This window comes from Toxotes jaculatrix, chromosome 13, assembly GCF_017976425.1.
Source record: "Toxotes jaculatrix isolate fToxJac2 chromosome 13, fToxJac2.pri, whole genome shotgun sequence".
Taxonomy (NCBI): Eukaryota; Metazoa; Chordata; class Actinopteri; family Toxotidae; genus Toxotes; species Toxotes jaculatrix.
This window is the reverse complement of record NC_054406.1, coordinates 9,545,205-9,570,429: the sequence shown is the minus strand read 5'-3', so window position 1 is coordinate 9,570,429 and position 25,225 is coordinate 9,545,205. Positions and strand designations below refer to the sequence as shown.

Here is a 25,225-nt window from a genome sequence, read left to right as displayed (position 1 = left end):
CCTGTTTGTAGATATTTGATGGACCAACAAGAAGTCTTAACAGGTCACCAGAAATGTACATTGTTGCTTTTGATGCTCCCACCAAATACTGTCCTTCATCACAATGCACCCTTTGATGAGTGCCTCCACATACCTGAATTATTACAAAAAAAACTTAAGATTGACAAATTTTTATATCCACTTTCTCTCCAGATATAAGAGGAGCTTGTCATCAGTCAAGTGAACTGGGAGTCAGCTCTTCAAATCTGTGAGGTGTATCCTGAACAAACTGAAGCTCCAGCACGTTCGGGTGGCCTCTTTACACAACGTTTGACTGCTTTTAGCATCTTCTGAACCTCTTCAAAATGGAGGACGGCTACCAAAACCGGACTGCCTTCATAAAAGGTGCCAAAGACATTGCCAAAGAAGTCAAGCGGCAAGCTGTTAAGAAGGTCGGCCGTTCAGTGGATCGGATGAGCGATGAGTACAGTAAGCGCTCCTACAGTCGTTTTGAAGAGGATGACGATGATGACTACCCAATGCAGGGAAGCCAGGATGGCGGTTACTACCGTGGAGACAGCCAGGCGGCCAATGATGATGAGGGTGGCCACAGTGACTCCACGGAGGGTCATGATGAGGATGATGAGATCTACGAGGGCGAGTACCAAGGAATCCCCAGGGCTGATTCAGGCAAAGGTAGCCTGGCTGGAGGGCCGGGCTCGATGGGGGCTGGCGCTCAGCAGTTCAGAGATATCGGGGTGTCTGAGGCCGAGAGGAGGAAGGACCAGGAGGAGCTGGCTCAACAATATGAGACCATTTTACAAGAATGTGGTCACGGGAAGTTCCAGTGGACCCTGTACTTTGTGTTGGGTCTGGCTCTCATGGCAGATGGCGTTGAGATCTTTGTGGTCGGCTTTGTCCTCCCCAGCGCTGAGAAGGATATGTGCCTGTCCGAACCTAACAAAAGCATGCTAGGTAAGACTCTTTTACAGGTGACCGTGTCTCCCTTCCTGTGTCACAGTGGATTTTTATATCAAAGATAAGGCTTCTACTACATTAGAAGCCTTATCAAAGATAAGGCTTCTAATGTAGTATTTTTTTCTTATTACCAACAAATTCCAGGAAAAAAAACTAAGAATGATCCTACTAACAAGTATTTCCTGTGTGGTCAAAGCCTGAAATAAAACAATGATAAAATCATTCTCTAATTAATTGAACAAAAACTGACATGTTGCATTTAGATCACCGTTTCTTTTCTTTCTCCACAGGCCTGATTGTATATTTTGGGATGATGGTCGGGGCTTTCCTCTGGGGGGCCCTGGCTGACCGGATAGGCCGTCGGCAGTCTCTTCTCATCTCTCTCTCCATCAACAGTATTTTCTCCTTCTTCTCCTCTTTCGTCCAGGGCTACAGCACCTTTCTGTTTTGCCGGCTCCTCTCCGGTGTTGGGTAATTGCAAAAATAATTTTCTTTTTCAATCTGGGCCACTTACTGTGATTTGTCAGTTGCTTATCTTTAAAATTGGATGTGCTGACGTTTACAGGGCATGCTGTTCTACAGTACAGTCTAGCAGGGACAAGGGAAAAACAAAAAGTCAAACTCAAAAATCAGGCTAATATAATTACATAACTATACATGTCAGTATTGACAGAAGGATGATGATTATCAATTATAGATGTATTTTGCTGTTATTTGTTCAGTTTTCAGTCTTTCCCACCGTGTAGCAAAGTTTTTGAAGACTCCAGGTTTTATGGCACCAGAGTCTTTATATTATTAAAAACAGCAACTTCTCTGGTTTACTGAAGTGGCAAATTGAGATGCTGAGATCTTTTCCATTTGCGCTCACTTGCAATCACTTTCCCACTGAGCCTCTATGATTTACTTTTGCACCATGGTGGCGGAGTAACACAAGTGCGGAGAGATTGAAAATAATGTTAGGGCTTTGGTGACCAAACAAAACAAACCATTGCAGTAAATTAAAGGTTGGAGAGTCAAGCTACGGTGCCTCCACTTAACAGTTCAGTTGCTCTGGTTTTAGCTCAGATTTGAAGTAGGTTGCTCTCACTCGAAGTATGATATCTCGTCATATCCATCGTACAGTTATTCAAAGTAAACAAGTGCCTGACCAAGTGTATCAGCACTTTAACAAGGTGTATATGATGCATTGGTACAATATAAATTATATAAACTTACCGATTATTTCTAAAAACAAAATTCTGTTAGTCTGACAACCTTAACTCTGTGTGCATTGCTGGATCTTCAGCTCTGGCCTCAGTTGGTGTCTGTTCTTTGCAGGATTGGTGGCTCAATTCCCATCGTGTTTTCCTACTATTCTGAATTTCTGGCCCAAGAGAAGCGCGGTGAGCACCTGAGTTGGCTCTGCATGTTCTGGATGATTGGGGGAATATACGCATCGGCTATGGCCTGGGCTATTATCCCACATTATGGTGAGTACAGTAACATATCCCTGAGATTATAAACTTATGGGTAGCTGCACTGTCCAAATTACCTGTTTATCCCTTTTTATTAATAGCAGAGAGTTTTGCACAGAGTTGGATAAAAAGACTGATACCACTCTTAGACTGTATCTGTCCATTAAATATAAAGCTGTAGGCAGTTAGCTTAACTGAGGACAAAGACTGTAAACAAGGGGAAACATCTGGCCTGGTTCTGTCCAAAGGTAACAGAATATGTTCATTATATAACATGATATATTTTGTTTTTGGACTATTTTATTGGCTCTGGGCAGTTGGTAGGCACTTTACACAACCATGAAATAGTCTGGTACATTACCCCCTATAAAACTGTAAATGCTGAGATAAGATCAATAAGCATGTTTCTCAAAATGTCAGATTATTCCATGAAATTTCGATATCTTTTAAAGCTTTGGTTTTCGCAGCAGGTGAGCTTGTTGGTGGAGGAATGCAGGTTGAAGCCCTTTGGTGGCAGATACTACGTCGAGACCGACCTCTGACCTCTTACTTCCCTGGAGGGAAGAAGAAATAAGAACATGGTTCATAGTGTGTCACATGAAATTAAAGATATTCCAGACTGTGCTTTATCAATACTGATTGTCTGACCTTATCTGCTGTTGTCTTGAGTTGACTCACATTTGTAGAGTGAAAGTATAAAGTGTGAGCTCATTTCTTTGTGTCCGTCCGTTTGTTTGTTTCTGTCTCCTCAGGATGGAGTTTCCAGATGGGCTCGGCGTATCAGTTCCATAGCTGGCGTGTGTTTGTGTTAGTGTGTGCATTTCCTTCTGTTGCAGCCATCGCTGCCCTCAACGCCATGCCAGAGAGCCCACGCTTCTACTTGGAGGTTAGTAGACGTGTTTGCTAAGAGTTAGTCCCTTTCTGGCAGTATTAGCTGGTTTTACTCATATATAATTGTGTAAACTAAAGGCCAGTTTAGACTTCTGTTTGAGATTGACATAGAGCCTATGTCAAGCCTATGTAGCCTACACAAGTGGCCCACGCTGTTGTGAGCATTTATACTTGTCTGTGTCGCTTTACAGTAACACCACCAAAATGCTATTAGGCAGTGTGGTTTCTGTGCCACTGTCTTGATTTTCTTCATGCACTTCAAACAATGGTGACTGAATCTGAGCGGATCATGTTGGACTTGGAGCTAATTAATGTTACTTTTGCAGAAATCACTGCAACGCAGAAAAGAGTATGACCTTTACTATTTTCCCAAACAGAACGGCAAGCATGACGAAGGTTGGATGATTCTGAAGCAAGTTCACGACACAAACATGCGAGCAAAAGGATACCCAGAGAGGGTGTTTTCTGTGAGTATCATCGACAAACACTCATACTGTTTTGTTCAGCATGGCAGACATTCAGATACACCCACATGACCTACTTGACATATTTTCCTTAAAACAGTGAGCCACAGTGGACCTTCATGACAGGAAATCCAAATATAGATTTAGCAGAGTAAGCTGATATGGAGTCAAAGCACAACAGCTACTAAACAAACTTTGTGGTGGTACAATGATAAATTGGGTCTTTACTTTAAAAAACATTTGAGTTAATAATCAGGTACATAAAGACAGTTTTCCATCTACTTTGACAGACAGACATCTGCCTCCATATTTCTTATCTACATTTCAATGTGTCAGCATTAAACTGTTGTATTATCTGCCTGGAGTTCCCCTCTGGTGGACTCAAAGCAGCTGGAGAAAGAATCTCTGAAAATCTAACAGTAAGTCAGAAAACCACGACATCTGGCTGAAGTCATGCCTCTGAAGGACTTTTGTCTCTTTCATCTAAGGTCACCACAATCAAGACGGTGAAACAGATGGATGAGTTGGTGGACACCGGCACCGACACTCCAGTCTGGCAACGCTACAGACTGAAGATTATGAGCCTCTCCCATCAGGTGAGTGAAACAGAGAGAGGGAAAAAAACTCTCATAGCTGAAAATCTAATTCAGATATATCATTTATTTAAGCCAAAGAAGCTGATACTGAAAGGTCTCTGTGGGCTCATGTGGGGTTTGCTTGCATAAATCAGAGATTTGTGGTTGTGCAAGCGCTTGTGAACTAAAACTGTAACCAGGTGCCTGCAACCAAGTTTTTAAAGCATGAAATTACCCTGAGATCACTACATCTTTAAACCTGTGGTGTTACGGTTATTATACAAGAGTATGAGACTGAGGCTCTTAACAGCTATCCCTAAGCTGTAAAAGGCCTCAGTGGATCTGGCGTTGGTGAAAACAGACAGTGTGGATGGAGGTGTCGGTGGTAGTAGTTCAAGCGTAGGTAAAAGGTTTAAATCATCATCTTATTCCCTATCAATTATTTTGTGTTCTTGACCTATATCTGATTTTGTGAGTGAATTAAACAGAAAATTGGCTAATTGATACAGGTTTGTTTTTTTCAGCCATAACCACACTCAGATTTTCTCCACTCCTTTTGTGTAATAAAATTGAACTGGCAGAAAGTAGCTCTGACAAATCCTGTGCACGTTTTCTGGTAGGTGTTAGTTTTTACAAATGTGACGAACCAGGGACATTTATTTTACCTTTTCATTTGACTTTCACATGTTCAAATGCGTCTTTTCCTTGTGTTGTACATTGTTGCAGCACCACTGCTCTTGGTAGAAACTTTGCCAGCTTTGTGCCTGATTTTAATTTGCATTCAGCCTACGTTCTGCTGCACACACACGCCTACACCCTCCATTTCTTCTGAATCTGCTCCTGCACCACCTGCTTAAATGCCTACAGAGAAAAGTCTTGACAATAAGAGTTGAAGCAGTAAAAATGTGGTTTTACATGGAAGACACTGAGGGTCTATGCAGAGACCAATAGGACAATTTGGAAAACCTGCATGGCTAATATCATGTGATTTTAACTTCTACTCATAAATTTCTTTCTAGCTTTACAAGTTGCACGTTCCTGCTCAGAAATATCTCATTTCAGATGAATGTGATCACATATGCAGTGTGATCAACCACAAATTTATTGAGAGTTTAAATCTGGTATCCAAGGCTTTCTTTATCAAAAGTTGTGTGTTTTGCTGTTCATATGTTGCAGATCCGGAATAACATTCTTGCCTGCTTCAGCCCTGAATATAAGCGGACGACTTTCATGCTCATGGCTGTTTGGTTTACCATGTCTTTCAGGTAAACTAAAGACTCATAAATCCTTTGCTATATCGTGAACCACGTTCACTTTTGATCCTTGTTTGATCTGTTCTTGACTCTCACAACTTCACAGCTATTACGGCCTGACGGTGTGGTTCCCAGACATGATCAAGTACATCCAGAAGCAGGAATATGAATCAAAGACAAAGACCTTCACGAAGGAACGAGTGGAGCATGTCACTTTTAACTTTACCCTGGAGAACCAAGTGCATCGCCAAGGACACTACTTCAATGACAAGTAAGTCCAGGATGTAGTTAACTGGTCACTGTTGCTGTCAAATTTAATACCAAAGCACAGAACATTTTACAAATATGCAACATAAAACCGAAACTGAAAAAAATATCCTGTTCACCAGGTTCCTCAACCTGAAGATGAAATCAATGGTGTTTGAAGATTCCGTGTTTGAGGAGTGCTACTTTGAGGACATCACCTCCACACACACCTTCTTCAGAAACTGCACCTTCATTGCAAGTTTGTTCTATAACACAGGTAAATATCAATGGAAATTCATCAGTGTATTCAATGATGATTTCCATCAAAGTGGACAGTCAGTATCACAAGGTTTAATTAACTCTAACTGATGATTTATTCAATTAATGATTATTCTTTAGATTGTTTCTTTTGATCATTTAATCTATAAAACATCAGGAAAAAGTGAAAAACAGAGAAAACCAGCAAATCTGCTCTGTGTACATCGACTAATTGTTTCAGCACTAGTTTTAGTTGCACTGTAGGGTTTGTAATGATCACTGTGCTTTTATCACACTGCTGCTCAGCAGAAACTGAAATCATGGGAGATTGCATATGAATTTTAAATATTTTTTACTGCAGCTTAAACTAAGAATAGAGAAAAAGAAAAAAGAAAACCACAGTAGTTCAGCAGGGCTGTTACCAAAGAAACACTGTGATGCTAGTATCCCGGGGTTACACCGCACTGTTACCGTAGCAACATAAACAAATTGAGCCCAAATGTTTTGAAGCCAGAGGGATGAGATTAAATGTGAAACAGTGCTTCATAATTAAGAAAAAAAAACAGATGCAAGAATGTGTTAACAGGATAATCAGAACCAAAGCTCTTGCCGACACTAAACAGACCAGTGTATATGTTAAGATAAATTTATTTCATGTCCTTTATTCTGGATCTCAGCATCACAGTGCCTGTTTATATAATGACTGTTAATCTGCATTAATCTGCTCCATAAGAACTTTCTCCTTATGCTGCAAATTATATCAAAAATAACAAAAAGTGTGTAAGAACTCTAACAGTGATTCTACTCTTGAATGTGCCTGTGTTTTTTGTCTGCTGTTGCTCTTGAGTTTTTTTTGCTCTTGAATCTCTAAGGCAATTATGATCTACTTAACTTATTTATAGTATGTGCAGCTCATTTACATGTGATCTGTCACTGCACACAAAAATGCACATAAAATGGAAGCATTTAAAACTTGATTTTGTTACATGAAAGCTGCAGTCCACGGTGTGTTATTGGTGGTGGGGTTTTTTTTCGTGCTGTTTGTGGTTTTGATTTCTGCTCATGAGCCTTTAAGTCAACATGTCAGATTGAGAACTGGGAAGTACATCTGAGGAACTCAAAAACTGCTTTCTGTTAACATACAGCAGCTTTCCATCCAGTTCTAAGCCATGAAAGATTTAGTTTTGAAGCTCAACATCTTCACTCCAACGGTTACAGCAGCTTTTACAGGAGCAGAATCTTCCCATCCTTGAAGCCAATTATACATTCTTTTATGTTTGTGTCATTTGAGCATCTAAAATTTTATGATCCTTCAGCACTTTTATGCCTGACTCCCTTTAATAAAACTGTTATTGGTTATTGGAGGTAGTTTCAGCAGCGTCATCAGAAAATCTAATCATGCACTTCTCAGCTGCTGCAGGCTGCAAAAATATAAACACAGTGTAAAGTAACTGACCTTATAAGCTCGAGGAGAAGCTGTCTGACCTCCCATGACCTTTTATGTTATTTTCCTGATGCAATGTATGTTTGAAGAAGTCCCGGGGAACAAAAATGATTGTGTTGGATTCAGTTTTTTCATGTTTAGTCCCCGCCTTAAAGGAATTTTGATAAAAAACAGACGCTGACAGAGGATTAGTTGTGTGGTGGCTGTGCAGATGTCCTGGCTGCTTTTGCAGGGAGATCATTTAGTTTCTTCTTTCCCCTCTTCTGGGAAAATGGATCTTTTATGCAAGGGTGTAGGTTTGGTTCCAGAAATGGGGGTTGGAGGGGTGGGGGGTGGGGGTGGTGCAGTTGGACTTTTTTTCTTTATATAGAAAAAATATGTATATTCACCACGGTCTTTGCTATAAAGAACACTGCCCTTTTGTAGTAAGAATAAATAAAACCCTTCTTAAAATATATATATTTTTTTATCCAGAAAACATGCAGAGGAGGTGAAAACATTATTCCTCCCAGGCTGAAGTATTTTGCCACTCTGAGAGGCAAAATGTGGGGCAAATAAGGTTTCTCGAAGCCAACACAAAGTGATTTAGATGAGTGTATCACCATTTTGACACTTTTCCAACAACTCCTTTCTTCTTTCATTTGGATTTTGTCAACTGGACAGTCAGAAAATAATGACAGTTGAAAATGAAACTGTAAAAGTTGTGGGATAAAAGTGGAATTTTTAAAAAGTGTAGTAGACATTTCCCTCTTACTCCCTGTGGGATTTACAATTTCTCAAGAATTCAAACATTTTCTTTCTGATTCTTTTGATTCTTATCGATCAGCTTATCAATCAGCGATAACACTCCTTTCGCTCTCTTTTTCTCTTTCATTTGTCAGATTTGTTCAAATACAGGTTTGTCAACTGTAAACTGATCAACAGCACGTTTCTCCACAACAAGGAGGGCTGCATGCTCGACTTCAGTGACGATTTCAACAATGCTTACATGATATACTTTGTCAACTTCCTCGGCACATTGGCAGTGTTGCCCGGCAACATTGTGTCGGCTCTATTAATGGACAAAATTGGCCGTTTGAGGATGTTGGGTAGGTAGACCTAAACACTGCAGATAATTCACTTGTGGCCATAGAGGCTATTCAGCTTAATGGAATTCTCATCCCTCTCTCCTGAACAGCGGGATCCAGCGTTATATCTTGTGTCAGCTGTTTCTTCCTGATGTTCGGCAACAGTGAGTCAGGGATGATTGCCCTCTTGTGTCTATTTGGTGGCATTAGCATCGCCTCGTGGAACGCCCTGGATGTGATCACAGTGGAGCTCTACCCCTCCGATAAAAGGTAACAAAGAGAGCAGCTTTTTCCACTGCTGCCAATACAGAGAAGATCATACCCTGTGATGAGGAGAGTACAGCTGGGTGTTATACAAAAACATATCACAGTGTAATATTCATGATGCTCAACACAAATTGTTCCTTACTTATAAGCAAAGATAGTCTATTAATTTTTGGTACAAACCTAAATTAAACCTATATCATCTCATAAAAATACATAACCAGTGTAGACCCATATGTGTACCGTAAGTCAAAGATCTGTGTTTGTGCAGCTATGTTCAATTACATTTAATTGGTATTAGAAACGGGTAGACATAATTGTCTGTCTGAAGAAGAAGGGCTTTGTTTGTAATGTGATTTGCTTCACACTGAAGTCCTTTTCATGTTTTATTGATAATTTAAAGTCTAAGCTTTTGAGTAAAATATTCTTTGATGACTCCTTTTGGTTGGATTATTATAAAAACAGTTTTGTATTTTAGTAATGGGACCCTTATTTGTTAGTCTACGCTCTGAATTTTGAGCTTAGAAGGTTGAATTGTGTTAATCCCTCTGTTCTTGTCCTAAGGACCACGGCGTTCGGCTTCCTGAACGCCCTCTGTAAGCTGGCGGCCGTCCTGGGCATCAGCATCTTCCAGTCATTTGTCGGCATCACTAAGGCTGTTCCTATCTTATTTGCCGCTGGTGCACTCGCTGCAGGTAGTTTCCTTGCAACAAAGTTACCTGAAACACGAGGCCAAGTGTTGCAGTAAAAGAGATGACCAGCAGTGGGCAACAGAGTACAGCTGGAGTGTGTGTTTGACAACTAGAGCCCAAACATCCCTGAGAGCTTCAGCACTGCCCATCACACACCAACAGAACAGACTGCCATCCCCATTGTAAGCCCAGAATCCTTTGAAATATGGATCACATCTTTCAAAGTCTTAACAGGCCCACAGAGATTAACAGAAGAGCACACAGACGTAGAAGTAAACACCCATGTCATGATAGCACAAGTACGTACATAAACACTTAATTTCACCTGCGGTGAAATTAATTATAAAACAAAACAAAAAAAGTCAGATCTTTTACAGAAGTGTAAAACGTACAGGGTGATATGGTACAAATGGAAATGCTGTTAAATGCCGTTAGGATAAAATGCCCATAGATCAACAGTGAAAACACCAGTGGTCAGATGAAACAGAAAAAAAAGCCATTTCTTGTGGAACGCGTGAAAAGATTTAATCTGTGTGTGTGGACAATTTTCAGATATGATTGTGTTTTTCTCTCCCGTCTGTCCTGAGCCTCAGTGACTGGCTTTCAGTGCTGCTTTTTAATTTGCTGTGATGTTACTGGTGCAATTCACTTAACATTTCCATTCAGACTGATGCTCATAGACAGGTTGGTGAAATGTTTTTCTTATGAAAAGACCTTGAAATTATTTTCAGGGTGGTTATATTTTCTCTAAAAGCACCCCTGACCCTTCACCACTGCCAACTACTGAAGCTAGACCTACTGAGAGCCGTTACTTTCTACCAAATAATACCAAAACATTCCAGTGAGGCCGGATTCATTCAGAAACAGTTTAATTCTTTTTCTTTTTTTTGTCTCTGCATAAATCCAGTCTGCTCCTCTTCTTATAGCCTAAAAATAAAGGCGAAGATGCATTTCACAGGATTCTCAGTTGTAAATGGGAATAGTTTGATCCAGCTCCTCGGTGTTCAGTGTTAAACTAATGTTTTTCCCTCCCTGTTGTTGAACCTTACAGCTGTGGCAGTGTGATGATGTTCATGTCTGCAGCACAGGAACGTCTGTGGGACGGATTTTGGTCAAGTTTCTAAATGTGAGAGCAGATACAAAAGTGTAATATTTGCTGAATAAGTCGAGTGAGTGTGTTTCTATGTGACTGTGAGTGATTGCATGTGTACATGTGTGAGAAAGTGTCTAATTTATTCTTCATTTCAAGGAAATCAGTGCCGCCACATAGACCATATTTTTCAGTCATCTTATTGATCCAGTAGCAGAATGTACAGAACAGCAGTCTCATGTTTACGGGATAAATTCAAAAAATGATAGCAACATTTGTATTTTAGCACCACTGCACCAAATTACTGTACATGCAGGATAATTTTCCATCCCATGTGCATTAATTAGCCTTTGAAAGCAAGTCACTAAACAAATCATCTGAGTGTGAAGGTTCATTTTTGACATTGGAAACAGTAGTTCTACAAAAAAAACCCTCAGTCAAAGCCCAGTAAGTGCACCTAGTTAAGATTTTTTTTTTCTTGTCAGCATGCTTTCTTAAACTTGTGTTGCGCCCCTTAAAAGTCATGATATGACTTCATTAGCCTCATAAGCACAAATCAAATGGGACCAAAAGTAGGAAGAATAAGAAGCAGTAGCAGCTGATCAGGCAGTGAAGCACAAAGAGAAAACAGATTACAGAATCGCTTGTTTAATTTCATTTTAAGGGCTCCTGTTCAGTCATTCCTTCACTGCCTCCATTCTACTAAAAGTGAAAAGTTATTCACTGTGCTCCCGCATGATACTGTCTTATTGTCTTTAATGGTATCATACGTACCCGTCTGCTGTGACTTTGATCTGAATCAGACACAATCGCTCTAAAAGGGAGGCTAAGTGAGTACCATTTTTTATACATATCACTACTTCGGTATCATTTCTCCAAAGGTGTACATCAATATGTGTGCTGACAATCAGTGAGTGAGTAGATGAGTGCTGCTGCTGCTGCACAGCAGAGTGTGATGTTTTGACCTAAAGACGTCCTCTGGATCGCGTGTGTGTGTGTGTGTGTTCAAGATGTTAGAGGCTTTGTTGTTGTCTATTGATGACCTCCCCCACCCCTGCAGCAGACTAATAAAGTTAGTTCAGATGGATAACGGATAATCTCAGCTACAGGAGTGTGTCACTTTTGTTAGCTTAGCTTAGCTTAGCATAAAGACTGGAAGCAGGGGAAAACAGATAGCCTGGCTCTGTCCAAAGGTAAAAGAAAGAGGGAAGAAATCATCTGGCATTTAACCCGTCGTAAAACTACAGTTTGTTATTTTTACTCTTCGGTGTTTGGACAGATTAAAGAGACAGGTTATAACATGTTACTGTACAGACACGAGAGTGACATTGATCTTCATCCAACTGTCAGCAAGAAACAAAATCAGAGTCCCAAAATGTTGAACTGTTCCTTTAACATTGTCAAATCTGGATTGCGTTCTTAGGATCAAAACTCCCCTTAGTTGCTTGTGTACAAAGTCTTGTGCATGTTCAATGAACAAATTTGTCCCGTCCTGTTCATGTTTGAGAGGCAGTTTGGATGTGTTGCTGACGTGCGGATGTATGTATGTGCATATAAGCTGACTCTAAATCTTCTGCCACATATTTTTCTACTTTTTTCTGTTGCGGTGTTTTCATCCCTGTGATGAATACAGCTCAGCTTGGGACCACGGAAATATATTTACACTATGAGAAGAAAAAAAAACTAATACGATATATGCAGTGTAGAATTTAATGTAATGTTCCTCATAATAGACACTGGTGCTCTTTTGCTGAAACACTTCAGTCGTTAAAACAAATCCCATCAAAGACAGCCAGTCTCAGAGATAACGTGTGGTCTGTTCCTCTGTTTAGAAACATGGTAAAAGGATTGCATCTCAAATTAAGACGACTTCACCCCCTAATCCTTCTGTATTCAACCGATCGTGACGCATGTTTGTATCGTATTGTCTGACTTCTTGGACGTCCTGTATGCCAGCTGTTTTTGTCTAAAGCAAGAACTTGTTTTCATTGTTGTATGATGACATAGATTTGTTGCTTGCAGTGATTGTTCTTAATCAAAGTGGGGTTAAAATTGGTGAAACTTGAGTATGTGTTCTGAAAGTAAGTTAGTGGTGACTGTGCTCCTTGTTTACCTTGGACCCAGGTAACTTCATATATGTATATACATACATATATGTGCCTGAATTTCTGATGAGGATGCTTGTAATCGTGCAGTTCATCTTGTTGCAGAGGTACAAGATAGCTACAGCCAGAAAAGGGAAATACTTTTAAGTGAATGGAGCCAAAAATATGCATAAACTTAAGTACAAAAAATACAATTTGACATACACTTGTTTGTCCATGTGAGTCCGTTGAATATGGGGAAGTGTAAGCAATAAAGTGGAGGCTTTCCCCAGTTCTGAGGAAACAGGAAGTCAGCGTTAAAAGGACCACGGCTTATCAACTCATCAAAAGAGCGCCCTCTGTCAAATTGAAGCTCCTGCCCAAAATATAAAAGTTTACTATTTAATGTTATTATGTGTATAATTTCATTCTATATATATATATATATATACATATACATATATATGTATAAACTATCAGAAGTGTCACTGGTTGGAGTTTTATATATAACAATGGCAGTGATATATGAGGTGTCAAAATAAAGCAAACACCAGCCTGAAGACTTCCCTTAATGATGGTGGTCTGACAAAGTGATGGAGGACTTTTTATGGCATGGTTTGTGGCCATCTCAACTCTTAGGAGCACACGGATCAGTCGTGGTGGAATTCTGAGGAAAGGGCCGTCCCATGCCAGAAAACAACTCCTTTGTCTGTAAAGAACTGCAAGAATCCTTCACTGTAGTTTGCACTGAAGGAGTTGCTGTTTTTGTTTTCTCTGGTTTGACTCTGACCTGTTTATTAAATGATAAAAGTTCTACTCTAAATGTGAGTTCAATTCAAAAATCAATGTACTGTGTGTAGAAACTGTAGATGTTTGTACGTGCAAGTATGGAATTTGTGGAACAAAAGATCAAGGAAAAAAAAATCCAAAAAATAAGACACAAAAATCTATTGTATGTTGTCTTTGTGTTTTGTATAATGAAGACTGAAAATCTTGGTAAATTCAGTATTTATTACTTCTGGATATTGAGAATATTTTAGTGATGCTGAAAAGGTGCTGTATTTAATTTATGTGAGAGTTGTTCATTATGCTGGGAACTGCACTTTTGTGTCATTTACCCAGTTCTATGAAGAAAATGATGAATTATAATGAAAATAAAACTTGAAGAAAGAAAAACATGTCATTGTCTGGATTACAGGGCATGAGATCAGTGTAATTTAAATTAAGTTTTTCTTCACACTTTAAATGTTAATGTCAGTGGGAAGTTGTATACACACTCCACATGTACACTAACCCACTGAAGAGACCCACATACAGCTGCCCTGCTGAAAAGTTACAGAGTAGGTGTTTCAGTTCTCTTGTGTTGTTTGGTGGAAATGTATTTTCCACGTTAGAAGCAAACAGGAGCTTATTGCTTCATAGTAGTTTTATTGCCGGGTCGGCAGTGACCCTCTGTTGTACTGTTTCTGGAGTTGAGTAATGTAGTGGTCACCCTCCCCCATGTACCCCCCTCTAACTTTTCAGTTAGATAAAGAAAGTCATAAGTTATAAGGATCAAATAATTTTATTTAAGAGATTTACTGTACATAAAAAAAAGAAAACATTAGGCCATCTGCTGATCACATGATGGGGTAACAAGCATAGAGAGCAATGCCACACTGGTTGTGACTGTTCCGAGCCATCTTGATGTAGCCTTCATCTCCGTAGTTTACACCCCAACTACAATTGAAGCATATTTACATCATAAAAATCAGTAATAAACAAAACAAAACAGGTTTCCCGTAATCTAAAATTCAAATTGACTAGAAATTCTGGTCACCTGTTTTTGACCAGCCAGTAATCGAGTCCTCTCTCTCTGCCGTAGCCCACAGCCAGCACTCCGTGGTTCACATTCTTGGTGCATGTGTGGTCCTTATACACACCTGTCGGGCCACAAATAGCAGGCATCAAAACTCAAGCTCAAGCTGAAACCAGACTTCGATCATGGGACAAAAACTCACTTCTTCAAGTCCCTGCTAAAATTAAACTTGGGTATTACTTTAAAGAGGAGAGGCGATAACCACTCACCATGATGGTAGAAGAGAAACTTCGACCTGGAAGCATCAATTGCGACGGAGATGGGGCCAATGTTAGCTAAGGCTGCTTTTAATGCAAGTTCATCCCCTGCTGGCAACAAGACATAGCTGGAGCAGTTAGCTGCCCGATGCCATGGGTTATACTTGCATTTCCCACGCTGAAAAGAAAGTCATGTGAAGGGGAATTATTGTATGTTTTGACAGAAGCTTATTTAAAAAGATTTAACCACAGTATGTGAAACTCTTAACATGCACTGGTTGACCATTGTTAACTCACTTTGCCAGTATAGGGGTAGGAAGCATCAGAGTTAATGCCTTGGTTTTTAATGACATACTTGAAGGCATTTGTCATGAAGCCACCATTGCACCCGTGGTTGTTGTATTTTAGGGAGCAGTCCACCAGATTTTGAGAACTGAGGGACATCAGGATACCTGTAGACTTCTTGAGCTGCCCTTCCAGAGCTCCAACTGCACTGAAGGCCCAGCAAGAGCCACAAGAACCCTAAAAATTAGCAAAGTTGCTCATGAATGAAAACATAGACTAAATCTATTGCTACAAAGACAAGTCCAGATGTTCTGTGTTGGTGTGTACTGACGTTGTAGGGCATGACCTACTGGGACCTCACCTGCATTTTGACCTCAGTTACCAGGCCTTTTTCCCTCCAGTCCAGTGATGCTGGTAGAGAAGTATTGACCCTGACGAAGTTGTAAGGACCCCTCTTCAGATCAGAGGGCACAATGGTGCCCATCAGTGTGCCCACGACCTCCTCAGAGGTCTACAAAAAATAAATAAATAACAATAAAAAAGAAATTCTACATTTGTGTGTAAACCTGTCAGTTTAGGATGAATATATTTGATTTTCAGTCACTTACAACAACTTGTAAACCCAAAGTAGCAGGGGAAAAAAATCCACATACTTTTTTATTGTTGGCATGGTTTTATGAGGCATACACACAATGGTTTGATGAAACAAAAATAGGTAACAGTGTTCTAGTCACCAGGTCTCCCAAGTGGTTCATTGCTAGTTCGTAGGTGTGTAAACCCAGGGATGCTTCCAGGTTATGGACATTAATCATTTCCAAGTTTTCTTCCCAAATCCTCCTGCGACCCATCTCCTCAATCTGTGTTATACAGAACAATTTATTCGTCACACAAAACAGCTTTCATACCGTATGAGGCACAGAAAATGTTTCTATTAGGATTTCTAGATATATAAGTAAAGGTGGAACAGTTTTCCTCAAGCCAAACGGTATTGTGTTCACATGGAAAAAGAAAAAAAACTGTTCACAGTCACTACTCTAGACATAATTCAATCATTGAACAGGATATTGTGCCTAAACCAAAACCAGTATGGATTTATCATCTAATTAGCAACTGAAGACAGACCCAACAAACACACATCCTCTAGACAAGAACAACGTAAGTTTAGGCGACTAGGTTGACAGGGATTAAAGACATTTACCTGATGAGAATACACTTTTTTATGCACTGTCTTCCATAGCTCCCAGTGTCGATCGAGTTCTGAACTGTTAACGGCCGCTGCAAATCCACACAAGATGGTGAAAAGCAGGCTCCGAGACATAGCTGGATCTGGGATAGGAAGAACTTGTCAATCAACCAGAGGCAGTGAAAACAAATGCTATATAACTGACCACAGGCCTGGTTCATGCTTTGATTGGACAGCTGCAGCTCAAACACCTCCAGGTGATGACAGTTAACAATTAGAAGCAGTGGAAAGCAGGAAAACTTGACTAAATCAAAACAGTGAAATTTATGCTAAAGACATTTAGGCACGCATATCATCATCAGTTCTGGCAAACATTGGCAGGTAGAGAAGTGCATGTACAAGTAATTTCCAGTAATTTTCAGAGTGTTCATAGTTCATATAATTTGACAAACTGACTGGTAGTAGACATTAATACTCTACCAGGTGGCTGATGTGGAACTAGAAGAAACATATTGACCTACCTGAGCAGGTGACCTGGGGAAACTCCAGGCTGTATCTAGAAGCACCTGTATTTGTCAGTAACTCACTGACTGCTCACCTGTATTTCATTAACTCTGCAATAACTGATTTTTGGCTACTGTGGGGCAGCAGAGGCATCACCTGTTAAGCTGATACAGTGAAACAAACAGTTGCCAATGCACATGGAGCAACATTAGCACTCATTTGGAGTCATTTTTGTGGATGAATGTAAGTCCAATATTCTCACTCTTTTAGCTCTGTTTTTAGTCTCCACCAACTCCTGAGGGAAATATCTGGGTCTTCAACTGCTAAAAGTTCCAAAATGTTCACCAGCTGGTCTCTAACTATGTCTGTCTGATGGTTGGTGCTGAGCAGGTTGTGTACTCTGGATTTTTAACCTAACCCTCACCCTCTGAAAACGATGCCAGGAGAGTGGTGAGAGTGAACTGAAATAGCTGAACAATGAGCTGAAACCCAAAATAAATCTCCATAAAGCTGAGAGGAACTGTACATTCAGGTAAAGTCCTGAATTGAAAATCAAAAAGGAAAAGTACAAAAATACCAAATGGTTACAAATGTACAAAAAATATCAAAAATAAAACTTAATAGCTTGCGGTGATCTGGAATGTGACAAAGGTCTCCAATGAAATGTTGCTTTTTAGAGGGGGTTTTGTGTGTCGTGTGTTTTAATGTAAAATCTTAATTTAGAAAGTAACTATTATCTACAGCTATTGTAAATAGTAGTGGCACAGCACAACTCGTCCTCGTGTCCTGTCACATGTTTCAGTAGATTAATTAAACCAGATCAAAAAGGTAGGATTTTCTGTTTAGTATGCTCATTTAATTCAATGGAAAGTTTTACAGCAATATAAACCTGTCTTTGTCCCACTCTTTTCAAAAAAGGCTTCATTAATCAACATATTTTGAGAAAACAGTGAGATCTGAGGAAGAATAAAGGAAAATGAGATAAATGAGCCACAGAATGATGGTGATGAGGGATTTTGTGACTTTAGGAGACAGAACTAGCATCAAATATGGCAGATATGAAATATTTATATCTCTATGTTTCTTCCATTATCTTCAAGAGGTTTATTAAAAACTGCATTTTAAAACACTGTAAAATATTAATATTTAAATTAACACACCAAATATACATACAATACAGTGAAAACCTTATTAGATGTATTAAATTACAAAGCGGATTACCGGTAAATAATTTTGTGAACTTGACTTTTTAAATCCTTTTTTTTTTTACATTCAGGACAGCATCTGAACCTTCAGTGTTAAAGATAAAAACCACAAACGTCTGATCTCTGATAGTGAATCAAATAATGATTCAGATGGTGGGTCCCATTTTCACAGTGTTGGGTAGACTGCAAAGCTGGCAATGCCACAGAGATTATTCTTGTTCCTCGCAAGACGAATGAAGCCTTCCTCTCCCCATGCAGTGCCCCAGCTGAAACCACAAAAACAGGCAGATTTACACACGCGATGCCACATGTTTTTTTTCACATGTGGGGTAAAGGTGTAGCAAATTTTATTGGTCAACTGCTTTTAACTAAAGACAAGTTCACCTGTTTTTCACGAGCCAGTAGTCTTGTCCTCTGTCTGTGCCATAACCCACAACTAGGACAGCGTGATTTATAAACCTTGGGTTGCAGCTGGGGACGTTGTACAAACCTAAAAGATCCATAAATTCAGTAACATGTTAAAGTGGCCAAGAAAATTAAATATAAAGTAATAAAAAGTCACAAATCCTCTTTTACCCTAACATTGTACATTACTGCTCTCTGCTGATGTCTGACACTTGAGTAAGAAATGATAATTTTCTTGTCTGGTTCTTGATGAACAAGTTCAGGTCGTGCTGTAAAGTCACTTCTGCTCTCATTTTGTTCTTCACTCCTGACAACTTTCAGTCAAAAGAAATCACACTTGACGTATCAGACTGAGCTGATCTTAAATTTCTCTCAGCATCACAAATTAATTTTGTAAACATTTGGGAAAAGAAAGGAGAGTCATACAGCTCAACTCATACAGTCATTGGGAGCAGTATAAATGCTGCTCAGAAGCCTTCAGCCTCACCCCCTCTGTAGAGATGGAAAGATGGCAGCATGGCGTTCACGGCCACAGCGACAGGTCCTACTGATGCCACTATAGCCTGCAGAGCCCTCTCATCGCCTCGTGGAAGGATGTGAAAACTAGAGCAGTATCCGGCCTTTCCTTTGAAGGAATAGCGACATTTCCCGTTCTGTAAACAGAAATAAGATTTACAACATAGATAAATAGATCATTATTTAATCAAACAAGTAAATATTGTGCACATTTTGTAAATGTTTTCAACCTAAAACAAAGTTTGTTGGTTTTTATCTTTATTTGAAACATAAATAACAATATTACACAATATATTATATGTATTATTCATGCAGTCACACTGCATATCTGCAGTGTAAATATTAATATGCAAATTAAAAGTCTCATATCACGTCGGCTAAAAAGAGAGCTGTTGCCCTCTGTATTTAACACATTTCATTTCTAAAATATAATGATCAGATATGTTATTCCCACTCCTAAATACTCATGAATTGAATTCTTTGTCTAAAAAATGTTATCAATTATTTTGAAAGAAAGTAAGGAATCAACAAACAACAAACAAGCAAACAAGAAAGAAACCATCAAAAAAGAAAAGAGAAAGAAAGTTGCTGCCTTCATGCTTTTCTGAGGACGACCTGGTGTTCGTAGGGGTAAGAGCTCTCTGAGTCGACACCTCTGTTGCGGATGACGTAGCTGAAGGCCTTAGAGATATATCCTCCTCTGCAGCCGTGGTTTCCATCCATGGTGCTGCAGTCTACCAGGTTCTGTGGACTCAGGGGAATGAGGACGCCTGTTCGCTTCTTCATCTGCCCCTCAAGAGCTCCCAAAGAGCTGAAGGCCCAGCAGGACCCACATAAACCCTTTAAAAAACATAGGAAAACTTTGTTTCTTGCCACTGGTTTTTCATCAGATTGTGCTCATTTCCCTTCTTTAAATCGCTGATCTTACCTGATTTCGGATGGGACTGACCAGGCCGCTCTTCCTCCAGTCCACACTCTGAGGTATCGACAAGCCACTCACATACTTAAGAGTGTCATTTTTGATATTAACAGTCTCCTCCACCTTCAAGCCGTTCAGTTTCTCATTGATCTCCTCAGCTGTCTTAATAGAAGACAGTGCTGGTAAATACATGAAATGCACATGAAAGAAACATTACGATGCCCAAGATTAGTGAAATCTTTACAGCAGTTTCAGGACACAGTGAAATACTTTCTAAGATTCCATCTTGAATTTAACAGCCTCTTCTAAAATGTTCTCCATGGATTATTTGTACTGGAAAAGTTCCGTTCACGGTCATAAATTAGGTCTCTGTTATACAGAATGCTGGTTCCACCACTCTCCCAGTCTTCCATATAATTATGACTCTATGTAGAAACCATTGTAATCTGTGATACAAGTTTTTATTTTGCACATGCTTTCTCGGCATCAGCGACACCAACAAGCAATCATAAAATTAACCACAACTTCCTCTGATTCTTATCAAAATTTCAGCTTCTGCCTTCAGGAGAAAGAGCTCAAAGTAGACAACAAATCAGCTTCATTTTATTAATTACAAGGTCTGTCACCTCACTTCTTTGCCATTTTGCCTTTCCTGTTCAATCCTGCTGTGAGCAGCTGGTGGTCAGATTTGACGCTCAGCCTAGTTTTATTGATCACAGCCTTTATTTATTCATTTATTTATTAATGAAGCACATTTCAGCTGTCCTCCCTTTTATCTCCAAGGCAACTATAACACACTGTCCTTTGGGATCTTTGACTGGGGGCCAAAAGCTGGAGTGTGTCCCGAATGCTGTTGCCAGTTTCCTGCAGAGTTAACACGTCACGCCCATACAGGCTCCTCAGGTTTCCTGCCGTCTTCAGGTTCAAAATACAAACCCTCCTCTTTCAGCTACCTACCAGTGCAGCTTTGTAAATGTCCTCCCTTCCTAGTTTATCTACCTTTTTACTCCACAAACCTCCATTCACACCAGGTAAAGCAACAGCCTGAACGATGAGCCCACACTGAAACATGATCAAAAATCTTTAATGACTTTTCTATCATGGATATATATAAAATTGTTTCTTTGCACTGCATTTTTTTGTGCATTCTACCTAATTTTTTACAATTTCATAGTTGTTTTAATTTGGGTATTTTTTTTTTACATAGAATACATAATTATTAAAACTGTTTGTATATGTAGATACAAATTTATGTAACTTTGTTAGCCTTCCCAGATGTACTTTAGGTCATATAACAGTCCTGATTGTCCAGATTGGCCCAGTCTATAGTGGATTAAATTAATCAGATTGTACAGAGGAAGATTACAGCTGCTCCATAGGTTAGGGTTTATATTAAGCTTTCAGGGTGCAGGTTTAAATGCAGATTAAAAGTGCTGATCAGTCAACCATCTTGTACCAGCAAAGGTCAATGAGTGTGGATGCACTTCAGGCTATGATGTGTGGCTATGTGTGTGTCTGTACAGGTCGCAGGACGGAGACAGCGTCAGCGCATTGAAATGTGAGGACCGGTGTTTGTGCTGAAATGTTTGTCATGTAGCTTGCATCCACCAGAGGTCTCTCAGGCACATTCCTGTCCCAAACAAACTGCACTCTGGTACTGTAATTTGATGGATGACGTCTGTTTGGCAGCACATTCCTTTATCTTGAACATTTTCAGGCGTGGATTATTAGGTTTTCCTCAGTTATACAACAGACGGATCTCTTGTTGTCAGGCTACTCTGGTAAGTTACGAGTCAGTATCGCTGCTTAATTCGGCAGCCAGCCAAGAAACTCTGATTACATTGTACAAGCAGTAATTCAATCTGTTTCTATTGTAATGAAATTAGCAGAAGATTGAGTCATAGAGCATTCATAAAGATAGTTGTCTGCAATGTTGTCAAGTAGTGAAAGAAAAAGCAAATGAAAGGTAGAAAAAAGTCAGTTAGCCAGTCTGTTAGATTTTAGTTTCAACTTGTGGCTCAAAAAGCAATAAAATATGCAAGTTACAAATAAAAGGTTACACAACCTTTTCTACTATTAGGGATGTAAATTATTCAGAAGTTAACTCAGTGGTAGTGGAAGTGGCTCTTTGTAGTGATCAGAAAAATTGTTAACTGTTATTTGTTGTTTTCGTTGCGACAGACATCGCCCTGCTTTGAGGTCAGTGTTTCCAAGTTTACCACTGGATTTCAACAGTTCACTCCCACGATGAAGCCAGAGTACAGGAAATGTTGAAGTGCTGATCTAAGACATGTCTCGTCTGTCATGATCCAAAACTCATAAGTTTGGGAGGGCCTATTTTCTCAGCAACAGAAACTAAAAAAAAAACACTGCTGCTGTGCTGGAGCAGAATCCTACCATGTCAGCCAGGTGGTTCAGTCCCAAAGCGAAGCTGTGTTTTCCTGCTGAGGCCTCCTGGTTGTGTCTTAGCACTAAGTCCATGTTCTTCTGCCATACGGCTCTCCTAAAGTCGATCTCTGTCTGAAACAGAAACACTGACTGAGTCATCTGTCTGCCAGTGGGAATGAATATGCGTGAGTGTGACAACAGAGAGAACAGGTTGTCAAAGTCCTACCTGATTATCATAAACCTTTTGATGTTTGATTTTCCACTCTTCCCACATCTTATTTAAAGCAGACGAAGAGTGGCCGAGGACCAGAGAGGCCAAAAGCGACACCACACAGAAAACCTGCATCCTGCAAATGGGAAAAACAGAAAACCAGTCACTTTGTGTGCACAGATATGACCCTAATGTTTTTCTTAATAGAGCTGAAACCACATGACTTATCAGTTATTCGACTGACAGGAAATGAGACTAGTTATAGCTTTGAGTATTCGCTGCTTTTCTTTTGAACTTTTTACAGATTCATAATTCAGTACTTTTTACAGATTCATAATTCAGTACATGTAGAATGTAAACACCTCCAGGTTGTTTGTGTCAGTCCGTGCAGCTGATTAGCTTCTTTGTGAAATCTTTTCACAGTAGAAAATATTCACATATACACTCTTACCCTCATTAAAGACGGCACTACTTACGTGCACAGTGAAACCAAAACTGTGTCAAACAGAGTCTTAGGTGCTAGTGCATGATTAAATGGAACAAGGTGGAGCCTGCACGTTGGATAAATATGAATCAGAAATGTGTTTCTAGTTTACATTGCAGACTTTTCAAAGTTTCTTCACCTCAAAAATGAGAAGTTCAAACTTGTTTTACTGTAATTTCTGAACTTCTTACTCTGCCAATCTTGTCTACACCTTCATTCATCCACACACCGTAGCTTACAGTCGTAAACAAGCATCTGATCTCTACGCAGAAACTCAGCCAAACAATCTAAATTCATTACAACAAACGAAACATTTACCTTGTTACAGAAGAATCAGCAGGGTTATTTTGTCCCAGGAAGAAAGTGTACCCGTTTTTAACGAACCGGAGGACCTTCACACTTAAAAGAGGAAGTATAGTTTCTTTAAACACGCAGTGTGCTGCTTTTTTCTTCAGTGCATCTGCTCTCTGGCTCATCATGTGAATCTAATTTATAACCAGCTGCACTGGCCCAAAACACCCTTCCAAGTATAAGAGGTGGAAGTGACAGCAGTTACATGATAGAAATATATGTAAATGAAGCATGCAGTTTCATGTGCTTTTTGGGGAACAGCGTACATGGCAAATTTCCCAAAATTGTACAGCAGTGTAGCAGAAGTAGAAGCAATAAAAATAGTAATCATGATAGTAATGTTAAATATAATAATGTATACTTACAATTCATGTACAAATGTAGTTTGTAAGAAAATTAATGGATACATTTATTTTAAAATGCTAAACAAAATAGAAGTAAAACAAGAATAACATCACCCAATAAGATTACTGACCCCCAAATGTTAGAAAACATTAAAATGGGTTTTAAAGGGCTGCCAAATCTGAAAAAATATATCCCTTGAGCCTCTCAGTGAATATTTTTATGTTCTCGTGTTTGAGAAAAAACATGACACCTTTAAGCCTTTGGGATATAGAGGGACTCTTGGCTGAGTTCCAGTGTAATAGTACGATACGTCTGGCTGTGAGAGATGTGGATGCAAATCTTTGTGTTTGTATAGAGTTAGCAGCAGAAGTTGCTACCGGTGGAAATGGTTGTAAATTGAAAATAAATGAGATGCAGCTAATTTCTATCAGTATCAGACAGAGTTTGCGATGAGAGCAGCACTTAGTCTGAACCTTCTGAGGAAAAGAGACTTCACACCATCAAGACTCTTCTCAGTCAGGCATACTGCATTTAAAAATGGAGAACAAAATAGTTATCATCCTATTGTTAAGGGGTTGGCCTTGTTGTTTGTTTGTTCTGTGTGGGAAGTTGAGGTGGAGGGTTAAGGTTCTGGTTTTCACTTGGCAAACATGGGTTGCTATATTGTGTGAATTCTTGCTCAAAATGTCCGGTTTGTGTGAGAGCCTGTGTGTGTAATGTTTTCAGTATAAAAAACTCCCTCAGTTTAGTTTCCCTTTACCTCATATTTAGAACCGTTTCCCTGTGTATATAAGTTGAAAAACACAACAAAAACAGAAAATGCATTTAATTAATATAAAAAAATGTCTGTTTATTTAACATACATTCTATTTACTTTTGGACAGAGGCAGGCTAGCTGTTTCCCCCCGTTTCCAGTCTTTATGCTAAGCTAAGCTAACCAGCTGCTGGCTTTAGCTTCAAATGCACCATACAGACGTGAGACTGGTAATTGTCAGCAAGAAAGCAATGTAATAAAATAAAATTAAAATTAAATTAAAATTAAACAAAAAATTAAATTAAATTTCACTCATCTCTCTTTTTTATCTGACAAAGACAGGGGAAAAAAAAAAAACTTAGGGAGGGAATTACCTAGAAACAACACAGCAGGCATCACTGCCGGGAGCAGCAATGACGAAACAATGTCACAATGAAACGACAGGAGGATGTTATGCAATGTGAAACTTTGATTTGGCCTAGGCTGTAACTGCCGTTCATCCATGATCTCTCCTCTTCCTGAAACCCAGGGTTGGACACAGATTCGCTGATGAATGCAGGTTCCCTGAGGTACCAGATGGTAATTTCCTGACTCAGCACCGGCTCTTCTTCTGTGGTGATCACGCATCTTTTGTGTCAACACACCACATAAGCCTGCAGCTAAGCAGAGAGGCAGGCAGCTCTACTCAAACACCTGAATGTTTTTTTTCTTCCTATAATTGAACTTTTATTGAATCTGAAGTGAGTGCTTGCTAATTATACAACACAGTGTTTGAAAAATAGCATGAACAACAGGGGCAGTGTGGGTGCAGTGAGCAGCTAAAACACAAAAGTATACAAATTCACAAAAAAACTTACACCCTTGATATTACAACACTTGAG

General features: G+C 39.5%; 3 protein-coding genes across 5 annotated transcripts; 1 reads left to right on the top strand and 2 right to left on the bottom strand.

Annotated features, from left to right (window-relative positions):
- The first annotated feature begins 344 nt into the window (after positions 1 to 344).
- Positions 345 to 9,621, top strand: LOC121191890 (synaptic vesicle glycoprotein 2A-like). Its single transcript, XM_041053339.1, has 12 exons — positions 345 to 954; positions 1,248 to 1,428; positions 2,275 to 2,426; positions 3,164 to 3,297; positions 3,680 to 3,769; positions 4,255 to 4,362; positions 5,518 to 5,606; positions 5,701 to 5,865; positions 5,984 to 6,117; positions 8,424 to 8,630; positions 8,720 to 8,879; positions 9,438 to 9,621. Exons 1-12 carry the CDS (start codon positions 345 to 347, stop codon positions 9,619 to 9,621), a joined length of 2,214 nt encoding a protein of 737 aa, XP_040909273.1.
- Positions 9,622 to 14,303: 4,682 nt separating this feature from the next.
- LOC121191573 (cathepsin S-like) lies at positions 14,304 to 16,652 on the bottom strand. Its single transcript, XM_041052767.1, has 7 exons — positions 16,278 to 16,652; positions 15,814 to 15,936; positions 15,441 to 15,590; positions 15,092 to 15,316; positions 14,807 to 14,972; positions 14,559 to 14,661; positions 14,304 to 14,458 (listed from the first exon to the last, which is right to left on the bottom strand). The coding sequence occupies exons 1-7, from the start codon at positions 16,395 to 16,397 to the stop codon at positions 14,359 to 14,361; spliced, it is 987 nt and encodes a 328-aa protein (XP_040908701.1). The 5' UTR covers positions 16,398 to 16,652; the 3' UTR covers positions 14,304 to 14,358.
- A 1,194-nt stretch (positions 16,653 to 17,846) lies between these two features.
- LOC121191572 (cathepsin K-like) lies at positions 17,847 to 23,400 on the bottom strand. Of its 3 annotated transcripts, XM_041052764.1 has the most exons (9): positions 23,213 to 23,400; positions 22,887 to 22,961; positions 22,426 to 22,546; positions 22,209 to 22,331; positions 19,821 to 19,973; positions 19,508 to 19,732; positions 18,864 to 19,029; positions 18,356 to 18,461; positions 17,847 to 18,237 (listed from the first exon to the last, which is right to left on the bottom strand). In XM_041052764.1, the coding sequence occupies exons 1-9, from the start codon at positions 23,371 to 23,373 to the stop codon at positions 18,138 to 18,140; spliced, it is 1,230 nt and encodes a 409-aa protein (XP_040908698.1). In that variant the 5' UTR covers positions 23,374 to 23,400; the 3' UTR covers positions 17,847 to 18,137. The 3 variants fall into 3 exon arrangements, with proteins under 3 accessions (XP_040908698.1, XP_040908699.1, XP_040908700.1); XM_041052765.1 differs by lacking the exon at positions 22,887 to 22,961; XM_041052766.1 differs by lacking the exons at positions 22,887 to 22,961; positions 23,213 to 23,400 and having other exon boundaries at positions 22,209 to 22,327; positions 22,426 to 22,548.
- Positions 23,401 to 25,225: the final 1,825 nt, after the last annotated feature.